Here is an 18,098-nt window from a genome sequence, read left to right as displayed (position 1 = left end):
AGGCTGATGGGAAACAACAGATTCCCTTACACGATTATGAAAAAAAGTGAGGACCACCGTGTCTCTAAAAGAAAATGCTAACTTGTCGTTTGCACCGGATTGTGTTGCTGGTGTGGGGTAACGGCTTCCATCTGGCTTCCCGGCTTAGACTGGGGATTTTCCTGTGTGTTATCACCGTCTCTCCCTCCTTCCCAACAAGAGCTGTGCTTCCAGGACACCACACCCTCTGCCTGCTATTCCTGTCCGCACACACTTTTCAAGCAGCGGTTTCTCCTTCACCAGCCCTCAGATCTAGCTGGGCTACACCCTACGGTTTGTAGAGGAGGGCCCTGTCACAGAGTTCAGGAGAGCCTCCCAGCGGGAGGTTGCTGAGGAGTCGGAGAAGTGCCGAGAGTCACTGGGTCATGTTCAGGTCTGACTCCCCAGGTGAAATTAGGCTGGTGGCTCTGCTCTGGGCTTGAGTTTTGTCACCTAGGATTGAGGGTGGAATCGGGGCCACCTCTCAGGTATTGTGCAGGTAAGTGATCTGATGGAGGAAAAAATGCTTTGTAATCTGGGCTTATCAGTAGGCTGGGACCCACCATGGAAACACTATTATCATCATCTTGCAGAGGCTCAGAGAAGGGAAGCAATGAGTGCCCCTCCCAGAAAAGGAAACAGGCCCAGAGGAGCCTCAGCCTGTCCTCGCTGGTCCGGGGGTCCTGGTGGGCGGTGGGAGTGGATCTCATGGTCGCTGTCCAGCAGGAGCCTCTCGCGCCCCCTTGGGGCGGCCACAGCACGTGCTCGACAAGGCGCTTTCACATCCTTTGGGTCAAGCCGCTGTCTTTCCCTCAGCCCAGAGAGGGGAACAGGGGAGGGGTTATCATGCCCATTTTACAGGCGAGGAAACTGAGCCCGGGGAGTGGAAGGGACTGGCCAAGATCTCCCCAAACTGAGTGGGTGGTTGAGTAGGGTCCGGGACACCCACAGCTCCAGCCACAGTGTAGACGGACCTGGTCCTTAACCCCTCCCGAGATCCATCCAAGTCACCCGAGCACTCTCGTCTTTCCCCCCACCTTTTCTTTTCTCTCCACGACCCAGCCTCCTTTCTGGTTTTTCTCCTCTTAAAAATATTTAAAATGTGAGTGACGCATAAGCAGCTCTGGGACAAGTATGTGATCAGTAAAATGGGTTTAATCTAACCTCTTCCACAGACCGTGGTGAGGAATAAATGGGAAAAGATGTGAACAGTGCGTTGGAAGTGTTGGGTTATCGGTTTTTCCCGTTCCCCTCTCACCCGCCTCTGACTTTTACCTCCCTCCCCTACAAAGTGCGGGAGAGTGGCTGAGGAGTCTGTCGTCTTCCAGAAGAGGGCGCTCTAACCACTTTTTTTTGTTTTGTTTTGTTTTTTCCTGTCCACAGAATTTAGGATCCTCACAAGATCCTGAAAAACACACCCATCTGACAGATGCAGATACTGAAGCTCATAAAGGCAAGGGGAGCAGCTCAAGGTCACAGAACCTATAAATAGCAGAGCCAAGATTCAAACCAGGTCCCCAGTCTCTTGTTGAACACCTATTATGTACAGTGTACTCTGAGGTGTAAGGCACTCTGATAAACACAGAATTTCAAAGAGTGATGGCCTTTGGTCCTACCTTCAGAGGCAAAATATGATAAAGGCTCTGAGCTATGCCTCAGGTCCAGCATGTGCACAATGCAGAGAGACAGATGGACTTGGGTGTGGGGAGAACTCCAGGTACCTGGGGGAAGGAATCGAAGGGACATATTCACAGAAGGGATCCTTGAGAAGTCAGCTGGAGTTCTGTCAGGACAGTAAAAACACTTCAGACCAGCATGTGCAAAGGCACAGGGGCAGGTAAGCACTGACTCATTCATAGCTAGAAATAAAACTCTAAATATTATGCACTCACGCACCCCTACACTACATACTCCTCCCTTTCCTCCCCAGACCAGCTGCTCCCAGGTCATCTCCATCATTCCAGTGTTATCTAGGCCGTCACCTGGGTATCCTGGCCAGCATCCTCACCTCCTCTCTCACACTCGCATCTTGTTGACTCCACCTCCAAGATATAAGAATCCAATCTACTTCTCACCCCCTGCCCCACTACTGCTCATCAGCCTGGTCTGAGCCCCCATCATCTCTGTCCCCCAAGTTCTCTCTGCTTTTACCCTTGCCCCCTGAAGTCTCTTTCCAACCCAAATGCCAGGTCAGACCTTGTCACTCTTGCTCAGAACCCTGAAATGATTTTCTGTCATACTAGAGTAAAAGTCAAAGACCTCAAAATGGCCTACTAGACTTTAGATAATTTGCTCATGCCGCCCACCCCATCACCCCTCCAAGCTCATCTTCTGCCACATCTTCCCTCACTCACTGCATTCCAGCCGCCCTGGCTCCATGCTCCATGCACAGGCACCCCAGGACCTTTGCACCTGCTGCTCCAGCTGCCTGGAATGCTCTTCCTCCAGATACCTGCATGGCTCCCTCCCTTACCTCCTTCAAGTCTTTGTCCAAATGTCAGCTTCACGGCAAGGCCTTCCCTCATGTGATATTACTGTTCCCAGTCCTCCTTTCCAGATTTACTTTTTTCCATAGTACTTATCACCATCTATCCTACTGTATACATTATTTATTAATCTTGTCTTTTGTCTGTCCCCACCCCCACCCCCAACGAGAACTCAAATTTCCACAGTGGGTACTTCGTTTAATTCACCGTGGCTAGAACCAGACAGACTGTCCATCCACGTTTGAGAATGGAGGGATGGGTGTTAGTCACAGTGGAGAGGGAGGCCAGAGAAGGAAGCACAGGGACGACCTCCCGGGCTTATGCTAAGGTATCTGACATCTCTCAAAGCCCAGCGGGTTCCTCCAAAGGGCTTTTGCAGGGGACAATGACACACGTCAGATTTTAATTTTACAACGATCCTCTGGTTTTGAGATCAGTTTGGAAGAAGGAAGAGGAGATGGTGGACGTGAGAAGCAGTCATCAGGCTCTAGCAGAAACCTGGCGAGACAAAGACTGAAGTGAATCATTTTTAGAAGTGATTAGTTGCTGGGGTGGGGAGGGAGCGTGGTATGGGAATTTCCAGCTGGGAAATTTCCAACTGATTTGAGATGGGGAGCTGCAGGAAGTGGGGTCACCAGCCCAACCAGAGGGTAACAGAAGCCTGGGAGGGCACAGGAAAAGTGTGCGAGAGGCACGAGCTCCGAGGGCCCCTGACATCCCAGGCCTGGAGGCAGGCACTAGATGTGGGCTCTGAGTGGTAGATGAAGAAACTGGATATCCGGGCCTAGTGGGGAAGCGACCAAGAAGCAAACCATTGCCTACTGAGGGCTCCAGAGTGGCAGACCCAGCCTCATGTGGTTCTTCCGCCCTGTGCCCCACCAGTGGACACGTGTCCCCAGTTCACAGCGAGGCCACTGTGGCTCAGAAAGTTTAGGTGGCTTGCCTCACAAGAGACTTGGCTCCATGGCCCTGGCTCAGCCTCCAAGTCACTGGTGACCCTGAGCAAGTCACTGCCCCTCCTGGGGGCCTTCATAGATGAGTTGATATAGAGAGAAAAGCAGAAAAATTTTTCCTGTCTTCCAGCCCTCTCCACCCTCTACATCTTCCAGATCCTAGGAGGCAAAGATGGTGCCTCCTAATCACACCTGCAACTCATTAACTCACCTGCCTTGGGGAGGTTACTCACTTTGGGGTAGGAGGGAAGCTAGGCTCCGCTTTCCAACCTGCGACCCCGTTTACCCTTTAGGAATTGCAGGGGGCCCCATAAATTCCTACCCCTATCCTCATAATACATAAGAGAAACTGGTGTGTGTCTGTGTGTGCGTGTCTGTGTGTCGTATATCTGTGTGTTGTATGTCCAGTTCAAGGTCACACAGCAAGGTCAGGACCAAGGCAGAACTCAAACCTACATCCCCATCATACCAGGGAGAGTGAGAGAGGAGAGGAGGCATCTGAAAGTAATGAAAGATACAAAGGAAAGCGCCTGCAGAAATAACCGACCCAGCCCGTTAAAACTGCTCTCTCTTCCCCCATTCTGCCCTATGCTCTTCAGTTAACATGTTTTCACAGCTGCATCACCCACCTCAAGGATTCTCCAGCCCCTTTTCTATCTCTGTAGTCTTGACATAGGAATGTCAAGACTGTAAAACTGTTTGCTGTGTTACAGCGAGAGCTCAGCCTTTGGGTAAGGAACTTGCTGAGCGGCACTGACATCAATGAGTGCTGCTCCCTATCTGTAAGCCTAGGAGTCCTGTCTCTCTGTTCAAGAATCTGATAAAGGTGCTGATAACACCAAGGTCTCAGACTCTACAAAGCAAACGACCTGTAAGACCAAGGTTCTGGAAATTCCTCCCCTGCAGCCCCCCACCCGAAGCTCCCCCTCCCAACTCTGAGTAAGGAGGGACATGTAAAACCTCAGACAAAGGAATCATGCACCCCTTGCACGGACACTGCCAGGGTATATAAGCTGTAAGAAATCTAACCAAGGGGAGATTGTGCTTTGGGTCTGTTGAATGCCCCTCGCTCTACGCCAGCATTAAATTTTCCTTCCTCTAACAAAGTTGTCTGAGCCTCCGAATTCCTCCGTTGAGTGTCGCTTCCCGCAACAAGAGCAAGGCACAGACAGGAGAGAAGGGGAGGAAGCAAAGGAGGCGCAAATGGGGATCCAGAATTTGGTGATGGAGAAGGAGAGAAATACAGAAGATTCATGAGATCTGGCTTGGGTGGTTAAGAGAGGGCCTAATAATGATAATAATAGCCAACATTTATCGAATCATTTGTTCAGTCAACAAATACCTACTGAGCATCTCCCTCGTACCAGGCACCATTTCTAGGCTTTAGAGATACAAACATAAAGGAAAGAAAGAAAAAATTTCCTGTTCTCAGGGAGCTTATGTCCTGGTGGGGAGATATAGACAATAAACAAACAAACAAATTTTAAAAGGTAAATTGTTAAATGGTGACAGGGATTATAAACAAATAGGGCCCGAAGGGGGCTGGGAGTGCAAGAGCATGGGTGGGACTCGGTTTTAAACAGAGTGGTCAAGGACGCTTCTTGAAGAGAGAGACTGAACAAAGGTGCAGGAAGGTGAGGAGCAAGCCCTGGGGAGGAGCTTTGGGGAGAGAGAGAGGGAAAGTACAAAGGCCCACAGCGGGACTGACACAGCAGAAGGAGGTGGGCGGGGTGGTGGCGGGGAGGAAGTGAGAGGAGGAAGGGCCGGCCCAGACACCCTGGCCCCAGCCTGTACCACAGTGTGGGCTTTCATTATCCAAAGTGAGCTGGGAACCACTCAAGATTCTTAACCTAGAAAAGGCATCTTCCACCTGGGGAGGGTCAGGCCATTCTGAGCTGAGAAGAGACTGCAGGGGACACTGGTAGAAGCAGGGAGACCTGAGTCCAGGCCTAAGTGGGAGGATCTCGGCAAGGAGCCCATCCAGGCCTGAATGAAACACTGGCTCTGCCTTTATGCTCTGCGATTTTACCTCCCTGAGGCTCAATTTCCACATATGCAGGTGGCCAGCAGCAGAGCAGACTTGAGGGTATGAAATAATGGCAGAGGTCCCGGCCCAGCATTCATTAGGCCCTCAGGGAATGCCACTCTTATCCAGCTGACTGAGCTCCAGGACTTTGAACTCCAGCTTGCTGTGTGACCTTAGGAAGGTTGCTTAATCTGAGATGGTTTTATCCTCTGTGAATGGGGTAATGTGAAGATATAGGGATGCAAAATGTAGCCGGACAGAAAGCAGACATTTCTGCCATATCTGGAAAGTAAGGACAGGTTGTGAACTCCCCATCACAGGAAATATGGAAGCCGTGACCAGATTTGCACTTGGTGGAGGGAGGGTGGTCACCTCTACTAACAAAATCTGACAATCACTTCATACTTGATAGACACCTGTCACTGGGCTAAAAAAAAAACCGCATTTGTCATTCAATGCATTAGTTCTGAGCCTGCACGGTCAATGTGAGCTTACAATGTCAGCTGCTTTCGTCTCATTTTAATCCTCACAGCTCAGCTCTCTGAGGTAGGAGCTGGTGCCACTGTAATTCCCAATTCCCATTTTACAGAAGAGGAAACTGCAGCAGAGAGAAGTAAAGTCCCTTGTCCAAGGTCACTCAGCTGGTACATAGTGGAACCCAGGCATAGGTGATCTAAATTAAGAGTCCATGTTCTTTTGGTTATAAATTTAGTGTGTGACCTTAGCCAGTCCTGGCTATGCCTCCGGGCCCCAATTTTCTCATGTGCACAATAAAATCTCCCAGCTGACAGCTAGCACTAACTGCCAGCCGTATGAGGATACCGCCTTGGCCCAGCTGGGCCCCTGATGACAGTAGCCCACCAGCATTATGTGGGGCAGAAGAACCACCAAGGTGGGTCTAGACAACCCAGAGAATCATGAGAGATAATAAAATAGACTGATTTCAAATCATTTGTTACACAGCAATAGATAAATAAAACGGCATTCAGCAACAAACATTTGTTGAGTGCTTATTATATACCGGACACTGTATCAGACACTAGAAGAAGCTCAAGATTTGTCTCTGGCTTCAGGGCCTATTAAGAGTCTTTAACTTCCTTCCACTGTGATCTGAACCAGCTGGGCAGGAGCAGGCAGCACCAGGATTTGTATCTCCAGGGATGGCATCAGCAGCAAGGATGATGCTCTCATAGCTGGGTGGAGGCAAGGTGGACCGGGTCCCAAGCAGGGCATCCCTGGAGGCACTGCACATCGGGCCTTCCTCCATGGCGTATGCAGGTGGTACCAGGGACCCCTCGGCCAATGGGCAGCACATGGCCTCCTCGTAAGTGGGGATGGCAACAAGCTTTGGGGTCCTACAGGGACAGGAGAAGAGAGGCTGTTAGCAGAGGCAAGGGGAAAACTTACTGCATGCCAGGGAGACAGTGAGGAAGGCTGGGGGCAGGAAGAGCTGCATGGACCAGCTCCTGGTCCACACACTCTGTGGGTTCCCCAGGGTCCCATATACACACTTGGAGATTGGCCTGAGCGGCCCCTGCTAACCTCAGCTCTTCCATTCCACTCCCTGATGTGCCCACTGTGCCTCCTCGTGCCTCCTCTGTTCTCTCCGCAGGGAAAGTCTTTCCCTCCTCCTTCACCTGACTGGTCCCTCCCCCAGCAAAGCTCCAATTCCTTGCTCTGGGCTCCCACACTGCTTTCTTCTGTCACCACACTGACCCTGCCTGGTTGTCTTCTAGGGCAGGGACTGACTTTGAGCGTCCAGCGGCTGAGGGCATATGCTTGGGGATGTTTGTTGAAAGACTGAGTGATGGTCTGTGGGCAGAAAGACTCCCAGCTTACTGTAATATCCCTTACAAGAGCCGAGTTGTGGATGCTCAGAGCAGGAGGGCAGACCTCAATTCCCTTACCCGTCAGGATGTTTGAAGCTCTGATACAGTAAGTCCACCAAGTAAATACTTCTGCTTGTATACCTCCGGAGATAGAGTCAACCACATCTGTCTGTGAACAGCTTGGCTTTCCTGTGACTCTCCCCCACCTCCCCTACATGAACCACCCTGCAGAGACCTGACACAGACACCAGGTCCTCTGAGGCTCCTCCGACCAGGCTTTGCAGCCAGATTCCAAGAACAAGTCCCCACATCCCATTTGCACCAGTGCTGATGGGAATGATACTGGCCCTCAGTCTTCTCAGGGTCTCCGCCGGTCACCTCTGAGGAGTCCCTTTCCCTTCTCCTCTTATGACCCTGTGGGGCAAGAGTGTCACTGATCCTAGGCCTGAGCTGTTTCTGCTTTGGGAATGATCCAATCAGATACGGAGGCCGACTAGGTGATCTCGAAGGTCCCTTCCCACTCCAAGTCACTTGGGGGCTGGTTATGAGTCTGGGCACTGGCTCCCTCCTCTGCCATATTCCTGGAGGGACATCAAGGTCAGTAATTCCATTAATCTGGGCCTTGGTTTCCTCCTGTTAATGAGGACAATAACGGCCCCTACCTCATGGGACTGTGTGGAGATTAAATGAGAGAATGCAAGGGGACAATTAGCACATGTCCATAAATTGGCCCCAGTCACAAAGTCTCAAACGTCTCCATGAAGAAGGGGTATGGGCAACAAAACTCATCACAGTCTCCTGCAGAGCAAGGCCACCAGAGGCTCAGAGAGGCTGTCACTCACCCAGGGTCATCAGTTTGGAGCTGGTAGGGAAGCAGCTCAGTCCATACCAGTGGACCTGCCCGTCTAGACAGGGGAGCGGCTGATGGCAGAGGCTGGCCCGGAGGACAGAAGAGGACATGGAGGGGATTTCACTCCAGGGCCTGGTGGTGAAGCTATGCTGGGAATGTGCTGATGCCACTCATGTGAGCACCCATCACCTGTCAGAGACGCAGCCTGTCTCTAGGCAATGTGTCTTCTCATCTCAAGCTTACTATAGCCCTCAGAGCAGCCCACTGGAAGGCAGGCTCACTGCTGCAGTCACAGACAGAGTCATGGAGCAGGCTGGCAGGGAGCCTCGGGTTGACCCCCACCCTGTGTGCTAGTCTGATGGAGGGCACCAGCCAGAAGCCAAATCTGGGGCTCCCCGTCCAGTGCTCTTACGAACTTCCCTCACAGACCCTCCTCTGGAAGCCAGCCCAGGAGCTTTGAAGCTAAGGAAGCTGATAAGGGACCTAACCCTTCTCTGCACTCCCAGCATCCTTTGCAGGTGAGAGCAGGCAAAGATTATTGTTCCTGGAGACAAGCGAGCCAGGTTCTATTGCTGTGTGACCTAGACTGTGTCCACACCCTCTCTGAGCCTCTTTCTCCTTAACTGTAAAATGGGGGTAACAATTCCTATTTCATAGATGCAAGGCATGGAAAAATGAAAAAAGCTTTGACAACACACAGAAAAATGTGGGTAATAAGGCTTCCAGAGCCCCACATCTCCTGCCTTGCTCACTTCCTAGTCACACTCCTGCTGCACACACCCCCACTTCTCCACACTCTAGAGACATGACAAAGGATTGAGTTTGCTTAGGCGACAGCAGGCAAGGCAGGGCATGGGTGAGCTGAGCCCACAGCAGAAAGTGCTTGAGAACATATGTGAAATGGCACTCATGCTACCTGCTGTCACCTTAGCAGCCAGGTGGGCCCACCCAGCCCCAAGTCACCATGGTCAAGGTTCAGATTGCTGGAACTTGAAGACCATGAGGTCTCACGCAGGGAAGACATATTGCACACTTTATGGGGAGGCTCATTCATGGTGTGTTCTGGAGGATGTAGCACCCTGAGGTTGTGTGGGGTGGGCTGCCACTCTGGTCCCCATGCACAGGAAGCTCCACTGAGGCTGGGGCTCACCCACTCTCTGGAGCCTGGTTGGGGCAGGAGATCTGGCCTGGCACCAGCTCCTCTGCCCTCAGCTGAGCCAGGCAAACATGGTAGGAAAAGGAGAAGGGACAGAGATGAAATACTGTTTGCCAGCACTTAAACCCTCTCATCTATTTCACATTTCATGACAACCCTGAGGGATAGCATCTCTCAGCCACTGTACAGATGAGTCAAAATCACGCATCAACCAAGCGGCAAAGCCCCAGCTCTGGTTGCAACATTCAAGCCAACTCCACCTATCACACTTCTCCCGATCCATCCTCTAACCCCCTCATTCCTCAGCTTTCTCGTCTGTAAAATGGGCCTAATCTTTATACTTGCCTCATAAGCTGCTCCACGTATGAGCAGTTGAGGCTCAAATCAGTTAGCGAGCATAACAATACGTCGTAAACTACAGAGCACTAATGTGAGCACAAACTTTACACACCTATCTTCTAATCCGAGCCTAACGGCGACCCTAGGGAACAGGTCTGTCCCCCCCCACCTGACAGGTGAGGAATTAGACCCAGCTCAGAGAGTCTAATATGCTCAAGGACACAGCTTAAAAAAAGAAAGAGCAGACTGAAACCCGCATGTTTGAATAGGCCCATGCTTTTTCTGTTGTACTCAGTGGGTGGGGGCCCTGGGAGGCCTCCTGTCCAGACACCTCATGTAGGGGCTCACCCATAAGATGGGAGCCCCCAGAGGGAAAGGGTTTTATCTGTTCTGTACAGTGTTGTCTTGTCAGTGTCCTGCATAGGACTCAGCACATAATAGGTGCTCAGTAAATACAGCTAAATGTGTGAAAGAATAAGTAGATGAGTAAATGGAGAAACTGAGGCCCCAAGAGACGAAGAAATCTGGCCAAGCCACCGGTCTAGGAAGCTTTTGTCTCTGACCTGCATTTACCCACAGCCAGGCACCTTCCAGAGAGTAAGGTGCCTGAGACAGGAACAGCATAGTGGCCTCCCCATGGGGGCCAAATGCTGGGCTAACAGGTGGCAGGGCTGGGCTGAGTCAGCCCCAGGGACAGGGAAGAGCCATTAGCAGAAGCAGCCTCCCCAACACTCAGTTCTGAATCAAAGAGTTGGGTCTCTAAATTTGATGGGCCAGGGACACCCTGCATCCTGCAGAGTGGGCCTCTTCCCTGGCCTGGCAGGGAATGAAGGTCAAGTGGCCCCACCTGACAGACACGGCTGTGGCCTAGACCCTGTTGGATCAACATGGCTGTGTGTACAGACAACACCCAATCCCTACACTCAGGCCACAGTGAGTGGAGAGGGACAGGCTCTGGGCCAGAGCTCCCTGAGGCCTGGCCTGGTTCCAACAGACAACTAACTCACTGTGTGACCAGCTAGGTCACTGGTCTCTCTGAGACCCAGGATTCTCATCTGAGAAGTGAAGGATTTGGCTGGAGAGTCCCCAAGGCCCTGCCCTGTCCTCTAACCATTGGGTCAAACCAAGGCTTAACCACTGGACTAAGTGGCCTCTGTTGAATACTCTATCATCTCTGACCTTGAGAATTCACAGGCCAGTTGTGGGAATAATCTGTTACATTCCTTAACTCAGGATGCATTTTCCCCTTTAAGGGAAGAAGGTGTCCAGGTCCCAGGCCAGCTCACAGATGTCTGGCTTACCCTCTAATACATCCAAATCTGGTGCTTACAAAGAGGTGTGAGAGAATGCAAGCTGTGTAGCCAGCAGGCTCTGCTGCTTTCTAGCTGTATAACCCTCACCATCTTTTTCTGTAAATGACAACAGCAATTCTTACCTTGCAGGGGACAGAAGGACTGGAGAAGATGTATACAGGTCCCTGATACATAGGCACACCCAATACTTGGTTGGATGAATAAGTACAGAATAAGTGCATGCATAATTCATTTTCTTAACAGGGCCAGAATTGGTTCTTGGTATATTGGTGATGCTGTTCTTATGTATAAAGCACAGATATACATACAGAATATAAGTAAATATGTTGCATATCTGTGGTATTTAAATTTCATGTAGAAGATTAAGAAAAAATGCCTAAAAAGCCTCCTTGGAACAAAAATATATTGAAATATATTGTCTTAATGCAAGATTTGGTCTGCACTCCACATCCCACCTGAGCTTCCACATGTCCTCTTCCACCTGCCTAAACTGCCTCTCATCACCTCAGCCACTGGAAAAAAAGCTAACATTTACTGTGCATCTACCGTGTGCCAGATACGGGGCTAAGTTCTACATACATGTCATCTCATTTAATTCTCCCCGTGTCCCCTGAGCTAGTGAGTGGGTGAGAGTATAAACTCTGGGTCCAAGTCCTGGCCCTGACACACACTAGCTGGGTGTCCTTAGGCAAGTTACATACATCTTCGTACCTCGGTCTCCTCGGTCTCCTACTTCAGAGGGCCTCTGTAAGGATTAAATGAGTAAATATACAAAATGCACTTAGAACAGTGTCTGGCCCATTAAGTACCATACAGGAGTTTTCAGATGAGCAAGCTGAGGCTCAGTGGGTTTGCACAATCTACTTGACGCCCTACTGCTAATTAGTAATAAAACCAGGAGAGGATCCTACTCTGACGCGTGCCTGGGCTTTTAACCCCTATGCTATTTTCAGCTGCTACCTCCTCCAAGAAGCCTTCCTAGATTTCTCCATGTCTCCACAGGCCAATGTCTGAGTCTCTCTCACAGCTCTAACTACTCTGGCTTATCAAGATCTACTTCTGTTATGGAGCCTTAAACTCCTCCAAGATTGGGCTGATCAGCCTTCAAGTCCTCAGGGCATAGACAAAGCTGGTCCAGAGGAGGAAGCGCATGAGGGTTTACTGAGCAAATGAATAATGATGAAATAGTGCCCTCCACTTATGGCCCCTACCAGCTTCCCCCATCCTGCCCCACTGACCTGCAGCTCTCCTTTTTCAAGGGCTCCACAGTGAGGTAGTACAGGTCTCTGGAGAGGTGATATGGGTCCCATTGGGGTGGCCCCTGGGTTCTGGCCTTGATGGACCACAGAAGGCCAAGGAGCAGCAGCAGGCCACCTGCACCGCAGCAGAAGAAGCTGATGGACCTGAGCAGGTTTCTGAGGGCCTCAGGTTCAGGGTGTCCAGTGGGTGAGGCCGGCTGGCCAGGCTGGGCACCTGTATTCTCTTCACTCCACCAAGCAAAACAGAGTATTCCAGCCACGAGAACCACCGTGCCGCTGACCGTCATGCAGTAGCGGAGGGTGGAGGCCACACGGCCCCTGTCACAGGTCTGGACATGGAGAAGGACAGACGAGAGTAAATGGGCATGTGAGAGACCTGCTGGATACTGAGACCCAGGTTTTAGTCCTCCTCCACCTGAAGTCACTGTGCAACCTTGGAGAGTCATTTGAGTCCTCTGTGCCTCAGTTTCCTCATCAGTGAAATGGAGATTGTGTTCTCAACTTTGCAGGGCTGTCTTGAAAGTCACAGAAAATGTGTCTAAAGTTCCTAGCACCATGCCTAAGACCCAGTAGCTCAGTAAGTGTGGCCATGTTCACTCCGGGCCCTTCTCCAGGCCTCAGAGGTCTCATCTGCCTGGTGGGTATAAGACCCCATTGTGCCTACCAGGGCAGGGAGGGAGGAGAGTGAACACATGTTGGGTCCACAAGGCCTGCCGGGATTGGGGCTTGCTGGTTACTCATTGCCTCGCTTCACCCCGGTCACAATCCCGAGAGGTCGACACTTAAATCTCCATTTGACAGGATGACGCTGAAACCCAGAGTAATAAAGGAGCAAGTGCGATGGAGGGCACTGAGAAGTCTGAAGTTGAAATTCATGATAGAAGACAAAATTGTGCAAAAAGTTGTGCAAAGTCACCATGGCCTTATTTATAATAATCCTAATTTGGAAAGAGCCTAAATGTCCAGCTCTAGGGAAATGGCATGTAAACCATGGCGTAACCTCTAGATGGAATATTAATGACTGATTTTTTAAGAATTTAGCTCAGCTCAAATGTTTAATGGGGAAATGCTCATGATGGCTTCCTTTTTCAGCTTAATAACATAATCAAGTACACAGTATTATTTCAATTAAATAAAGAAAAGTGCACAGGAAAAAAAGAAAAAACACTGGGAGGGAACCTGGCCCCACAGATCATACAGACAGGAAGAGGCTGAAACCCAAGTCCATGTTGTGCCCTAAGCCAACCTCTAGGCCATTGTACATGCTGTTTTCTCTCCCTGCTAATTTGCTTTTATCTCCCCTCAAGGCTTAACTTGGCCCCCACTCAAGAAGACTTTGCTGGTGACGCTTTAAACACCCACGTCCCCTGGGCCTTCTTGGACCGCGGCACTTAACTGTGTTTAATTTCTCCTTTGCTGTCCCTATTGGCCCTGTTCACTGCTATATCTCCCAGTGCCTGGCACATAGTAGCTGCTCAATAAACATTTGTTGAAGAAATTCTCTTAAATGAAGGAAAGTGTTGCTGGGCAAATGCTTGTTGTCTAAAAAGCCTACCCCACAGCTAGGAGAAGCGGGTGAGGGGAGGGAACACAGGAGTCCAGCTGCTCCAGCACCCAGCCGTGGAACAGAGGCCTGGCTTTAGTGCCCACCCTGCAGCACACCAGATGTGTCCTGGGGTAAGCTTCCCAACTGCTCTGGGCCTGCTACCTCATTTGAAATGCCAAATGGGGTACATCTGAAAGATACTCTGCTTCAAAGCCATTCAAAGGCATGCTCTTAGGGAAGTGTTGGGACATGGCACAATGTTCAAGATACAGTAGCTGAAGCTATCAATAGGGTATGTTCCCACCAGAGGTGTTGGGGAGGGGAGGAATAGGGAAAGGGGATTAAGAAGTACAAACTTCCAGTTATAAAACATGTCGTGGGGATATAAGGTACAATGTAGGGAATAGAGTCAATAACATCATAATAACTATGTACAGTGACAGATGGTTACTAGATTTATGGTGGTGATCACTTTGTAAGGTACATAAATGTTGAATCACTATGTTGTACACCTGAAACTAATATAATACTCTATGTCAACTATAATTTAAAATAAATTAATTTTTTTAAAAGGGCATCTTCCCGAATGTGTGTTAAAATGTGTGCATGTGCATGTGTGAGAGAATGTATCCTTGTAACATGGTCTCTAGGAGAGGACCTTAATCTTTCAGAGCCCCCAGACCACCAAAAGCATATAGAAAAAAAAAACTACCATTTGTAAATTACCTGCAGTTCTCTGCCTATGAATCTGTCTTTGGGGCAAGTATCTCCTGTCTCCAGCTGAATGTATTTTCATAGGGTTGGGAGAAGAACCTGACTACTCTCTCCCCAAAGTCAGACAGCTGGAGAAACCAACTTAAAAGACTAACCAGCGGATCAATGACAATAAGCTCTGGACTGCATACTGCAACATTTGACAGTTACCCTTCACACTGAGCGTCATCACATCTGACTCAACCACAACAGGGCAGGAAAAGAAATTCCTGCTTTGCAAATGAGCAGATGGTGCCCAAAAAGGTGAGAGACTTTGCCCAAAGCCAGATACGGCTGAGTCCCTCAACACTTGAAGAACTCACTCCTGCATAAGTTAATTTATGGTGCTTTTTACTTTCTATAAAAGCAATAGTTGCTTATTGTAGAAAAAAAGAGAAAAACTACAGAAGGGAATAAAAATGCAAAATATAAATAATTGTTCAGCCCTCCCCTCAGAGATGAGTATGACCCCCACGTGAATGTTTCCTTCCCATTTCTCCCTTGGCCTACATACACAATGATGGTGACAGCAGGTGTGCGCTGGGCATTTACACAGGCTGGGCACCACACCAAGCACTTTACAGGTGTTCTGTGACTTAACCTTCAAAACAGCATTATGTTCTGAGGACACTGGGGTTTTGAGGATGACAGATTGTCCAAGATCAGTGCTGAATTTGAACCTAGGTTTAGTCTGACTCAAATCCCTGTGTGTGTGTGTACAACTAGATCTATCTATATTTTTAATACATAAAGTCGAGACTTTGCCGTGAAGAGATGTATCTGTAAGTTTTTGGCACAGGCAGTTCTTGCTTTCCAGAATGTACTGCCCTCCTTCCTGCCTTGACACCTCCTGGGCCTCAGACAAGCACTTGCGATTGCCCTTCACGTGTTCTCACAGGTGTCGTGGTCACTGATCATCTCCCTCTGTGTGGGTCTCCTTCCTTCCATGTGGATCTTCCATGGGCAGACAAGATGCATGCCAACCTGACACTACCAGAGGGTAGAGGATGGAAGGTTCACTAGATGAAGGACAGCCTGTTCTGTTGGTGTACGGTGGTTTTCATTATTATTACAGATCAGGGCTCTGACTATCGGCAAGATGTTCTGGCCCAAGATTCCCTCTGGCCCATTTCAGAGAGTGGTCTTCAGTGGTCTTCACCTCTCACACTTATGTACCTAGTAGTACTCTGATGGGGAAAGAAGAAATGGCCCCCTGCCCTGGAGGGCATAATCCCAGTCCCAGAGAAGTCCCACTTCTGATCCTGGCACTCAGTCAGGGCCTGCCAGGCTGGCCCCCTTCCTCAGCTCCCTGACACCCACACACGCCTGAACTCCTGCGACCTGGGGGCCTCTGTAGGTGTTGCTCTCTCCACCTGTCTCCATCCAGGGCCCTCATTCACAGACCCACCCCTTCAAGACTCAGCCCAAACACCAACCACCCTCTCCCAGAACCCCCACCTCCCACCAGCCAGAAGAGGCCTTTTCCTGCCTCGGATTTACTGCTCCCTCTAACTATGGCCATTCTATGTTAGCTCTGTGACTTTAAGCAGGCTGCTCAACATCTCTGAGCTCAAATTCTTGCCTCCCAGGGAGGAACAAGTTATGAAGATGAGACGGCAAAGATGGCAAGCTGCAAGTGAAGCATGGTAACACAGAGCTGGACAGAGGATAGACCCTGGCTCTGACACTGGGCTTCTCCATGCCTCCCGTCCCCCCGTTTTGTACTGCTATTAACAAGGGAACTTCAGATGCCAATTTTCTGTAGAGAACTAAATTGTCTGAACTAGTGGCCACGACCATCTCCATGTAATCACCGGGTAAACTGAGGCCCTGAGTGCCATGGCCCTAGGCCACCCAGAGAGTTAGAACACAGGAGGAGACCTGGGTGTCCAGACTGCGCACCAAGCCACTGTGGTCAAGGTGAACGGAAGGGGTCCAGGTGGGGTCGGCGTTAGGAAGAGCCAAAATGCTCCTGAAGGAGGAAGAGAAGGAAGGATGTACCCACCGCGGGCGCAGCCATCGCGAGGCAGGCGGTCAGGCGTGGTCCAGGCTTGGGGAGCCCGGCGCGGGTAAAGGCATGGTGGCTGTCAGACAGGAGGGTGACACGAACCTGGGAACAGTGTCTTTCGGTTCCTCTAGCCCCGCTCTCCGCACCCTGCAAAAGTGCTAAGGTCAGGCGCCGGGTCTCGTCCCGGGGTCTCACCTCGCCTGTCCCCAGGTCCGCTCCCGCCGCCCGGCACCCGGAGCAGAGGTGCCAAGCCCGGCTCGCCCCGGCAGGCTCCGGTCCCGGGACAGCGCGCTCCCGCAGCGGCTTTGCAACCCGGCGGAGGCGCTAACGCGGGTGCCGAGGAGCGCGCGGAGCCCTGGCTTCGCCCTCGACTCCGGTGGTGACCGTCCCCCCGCCCCCGCCCCCGGCCTCGACTTGGCGGAGCCGACTGCAGCCAGGCGCCCTGGGCTCGGGCGCGGCCCGCCGCACCTCTCCTGGGATCCGCGTCCTCGCAAGCTGCGGCACGCGACGAAGAGTCGGGAGAACCCGGCTCCAGGAGGCGCTAGATGCCGCGCCACCACCCAAGAGGCCCCGCCGGATCTGAAAGTGACAGCGCGAGATGGGTTGGTGGGGGTTGGGGTTTACCAGCGCCAGGGGAGCGGCTGTTATCTGGAACCGCCCTAGAACTGTCAGGAACCTCTGTCCTTGCGGCCATCCCACCCCCACGATCTCACTGGGGCAGGCTTGGGAACGGAGATGAACTGCTTCATGAGCCATCAGCTCTCAGTCAAAGGGGACTCTAGCAGACCCTGCCCTTTCGTTCCCATTTTACAGCAAGAGAAACTGAGGCCCAAAGAGGGAGAGTCGCTGGCCTAAGTGTTTTTGCTACTCCGTTGAGGAACTGGCTTTTTCTTCTCACAGCGGACAATCTGAGAGCAAGCCCTCCGGGCAGGCCCACCAGGACCTCACATCGTGAGGCGGAAGGCATTCACAGAAATAATGGCCCACATGTAAGTGCTTCCCCCCAGCCCCAATTAGAGGTCACTGCCCCAGATAGTGAGAGTCCAGAAAGAGTGGAGCTTGGGAGCAGGGCCTCCCCACTTATTGTGTGACCTAATTTCTCTGAACCTTCTTCCTTTTGTGTCAAAGGAAAGCTGAGGATCCCAACTCACAGGTCTGTTGAGTATTGAATGAGTTAAACAGTGCAGGTTAAGCTCTGGGCCATTTAACAAATGCAGACTAAAAGCAGTTTTTGTGGACAGGTGATTTGGGCGCCTGGAGGTAGGGTCAGCTGTGTGTTTATTTGTGAGAGAAATTGGGTGGTGGTGGGGAGGCGGGGGGGGGGGGGGGGAGAGGAGATAGAGGCAGGAAAGAAGAGAGGCGGAGAGGAAGAGAGAGAGAGAATTCTTCTATGGGAGGACATCTGAGTTGTCTTAGAAAGATGAGAATGGGGCTTAGCATCCAGGCTGAAGGAACAGCATGTTCAAAGGCTGGACAAAGTCAGAGGCTGGTTAAACCTTGAAAAGTTCATGTGGGTCAAAGGGAGCCAGTTCCCAGACCAGCCCAGATCTGGGTTTGGTTTT

General features: G+C 51.0%; 1 protein-coding gene across 1 annotated transcript in view; it reads right to left on the bottom strand.

The window, feature by feature from the left end:
- Positions 1-6,398: 6,398 nt before the first annotated feature.
- The window catches only part of TMEM61 (transmembrane protein 61), a 41,306-nt gene continuing 29,606 nt past the window's right edge, over positions 6,399-18,098 (bottom strand). Inside the window, exons 1-4 of the mRNA XM_039887253.1 lie at positions 17,005-17,577; positions 16,534-16,683; positions 12,209-12,558; positions 6,399-6,838 (exon numbers count right to left, since the gene is read on the bottom strand). Coding sequence (XP_039743187.1) covers positions 6,553-6,838; positions 12,209-12,558; positions 16,534-16,683; positions 17,005-17,292 — 1,074 coding nt within the window. The 5' untranslated portion in view covers positions 17,293-17,577 and the 3' untranslated portion in view covers positions 6,399-6,552. Of the gene's footprint in view, positions 6,839-12,208; positions 12,559-16,533; positions 16,684-17,004 lie in introns of the transcript that reaches the window.

This window comes from Pteropus medius, unplaced genomic scaffold (assembly GCF_902729225.1).
Source record: "Pteropus medius unplaced genomic scaffold, Ma_sr-lr_union100, whole genome shotgun sequence".
Lineage (NCBI taxonomy): Eukaryota > Metazoa > Chordata > Mammalia > Chiroptera > Pteropodidae > Pteropus > Pteropus medius.
Note: the sequence above shows the minus strand (reverse complement) of the source record. Positions and strands in the feature narration are given on the sequence as shown.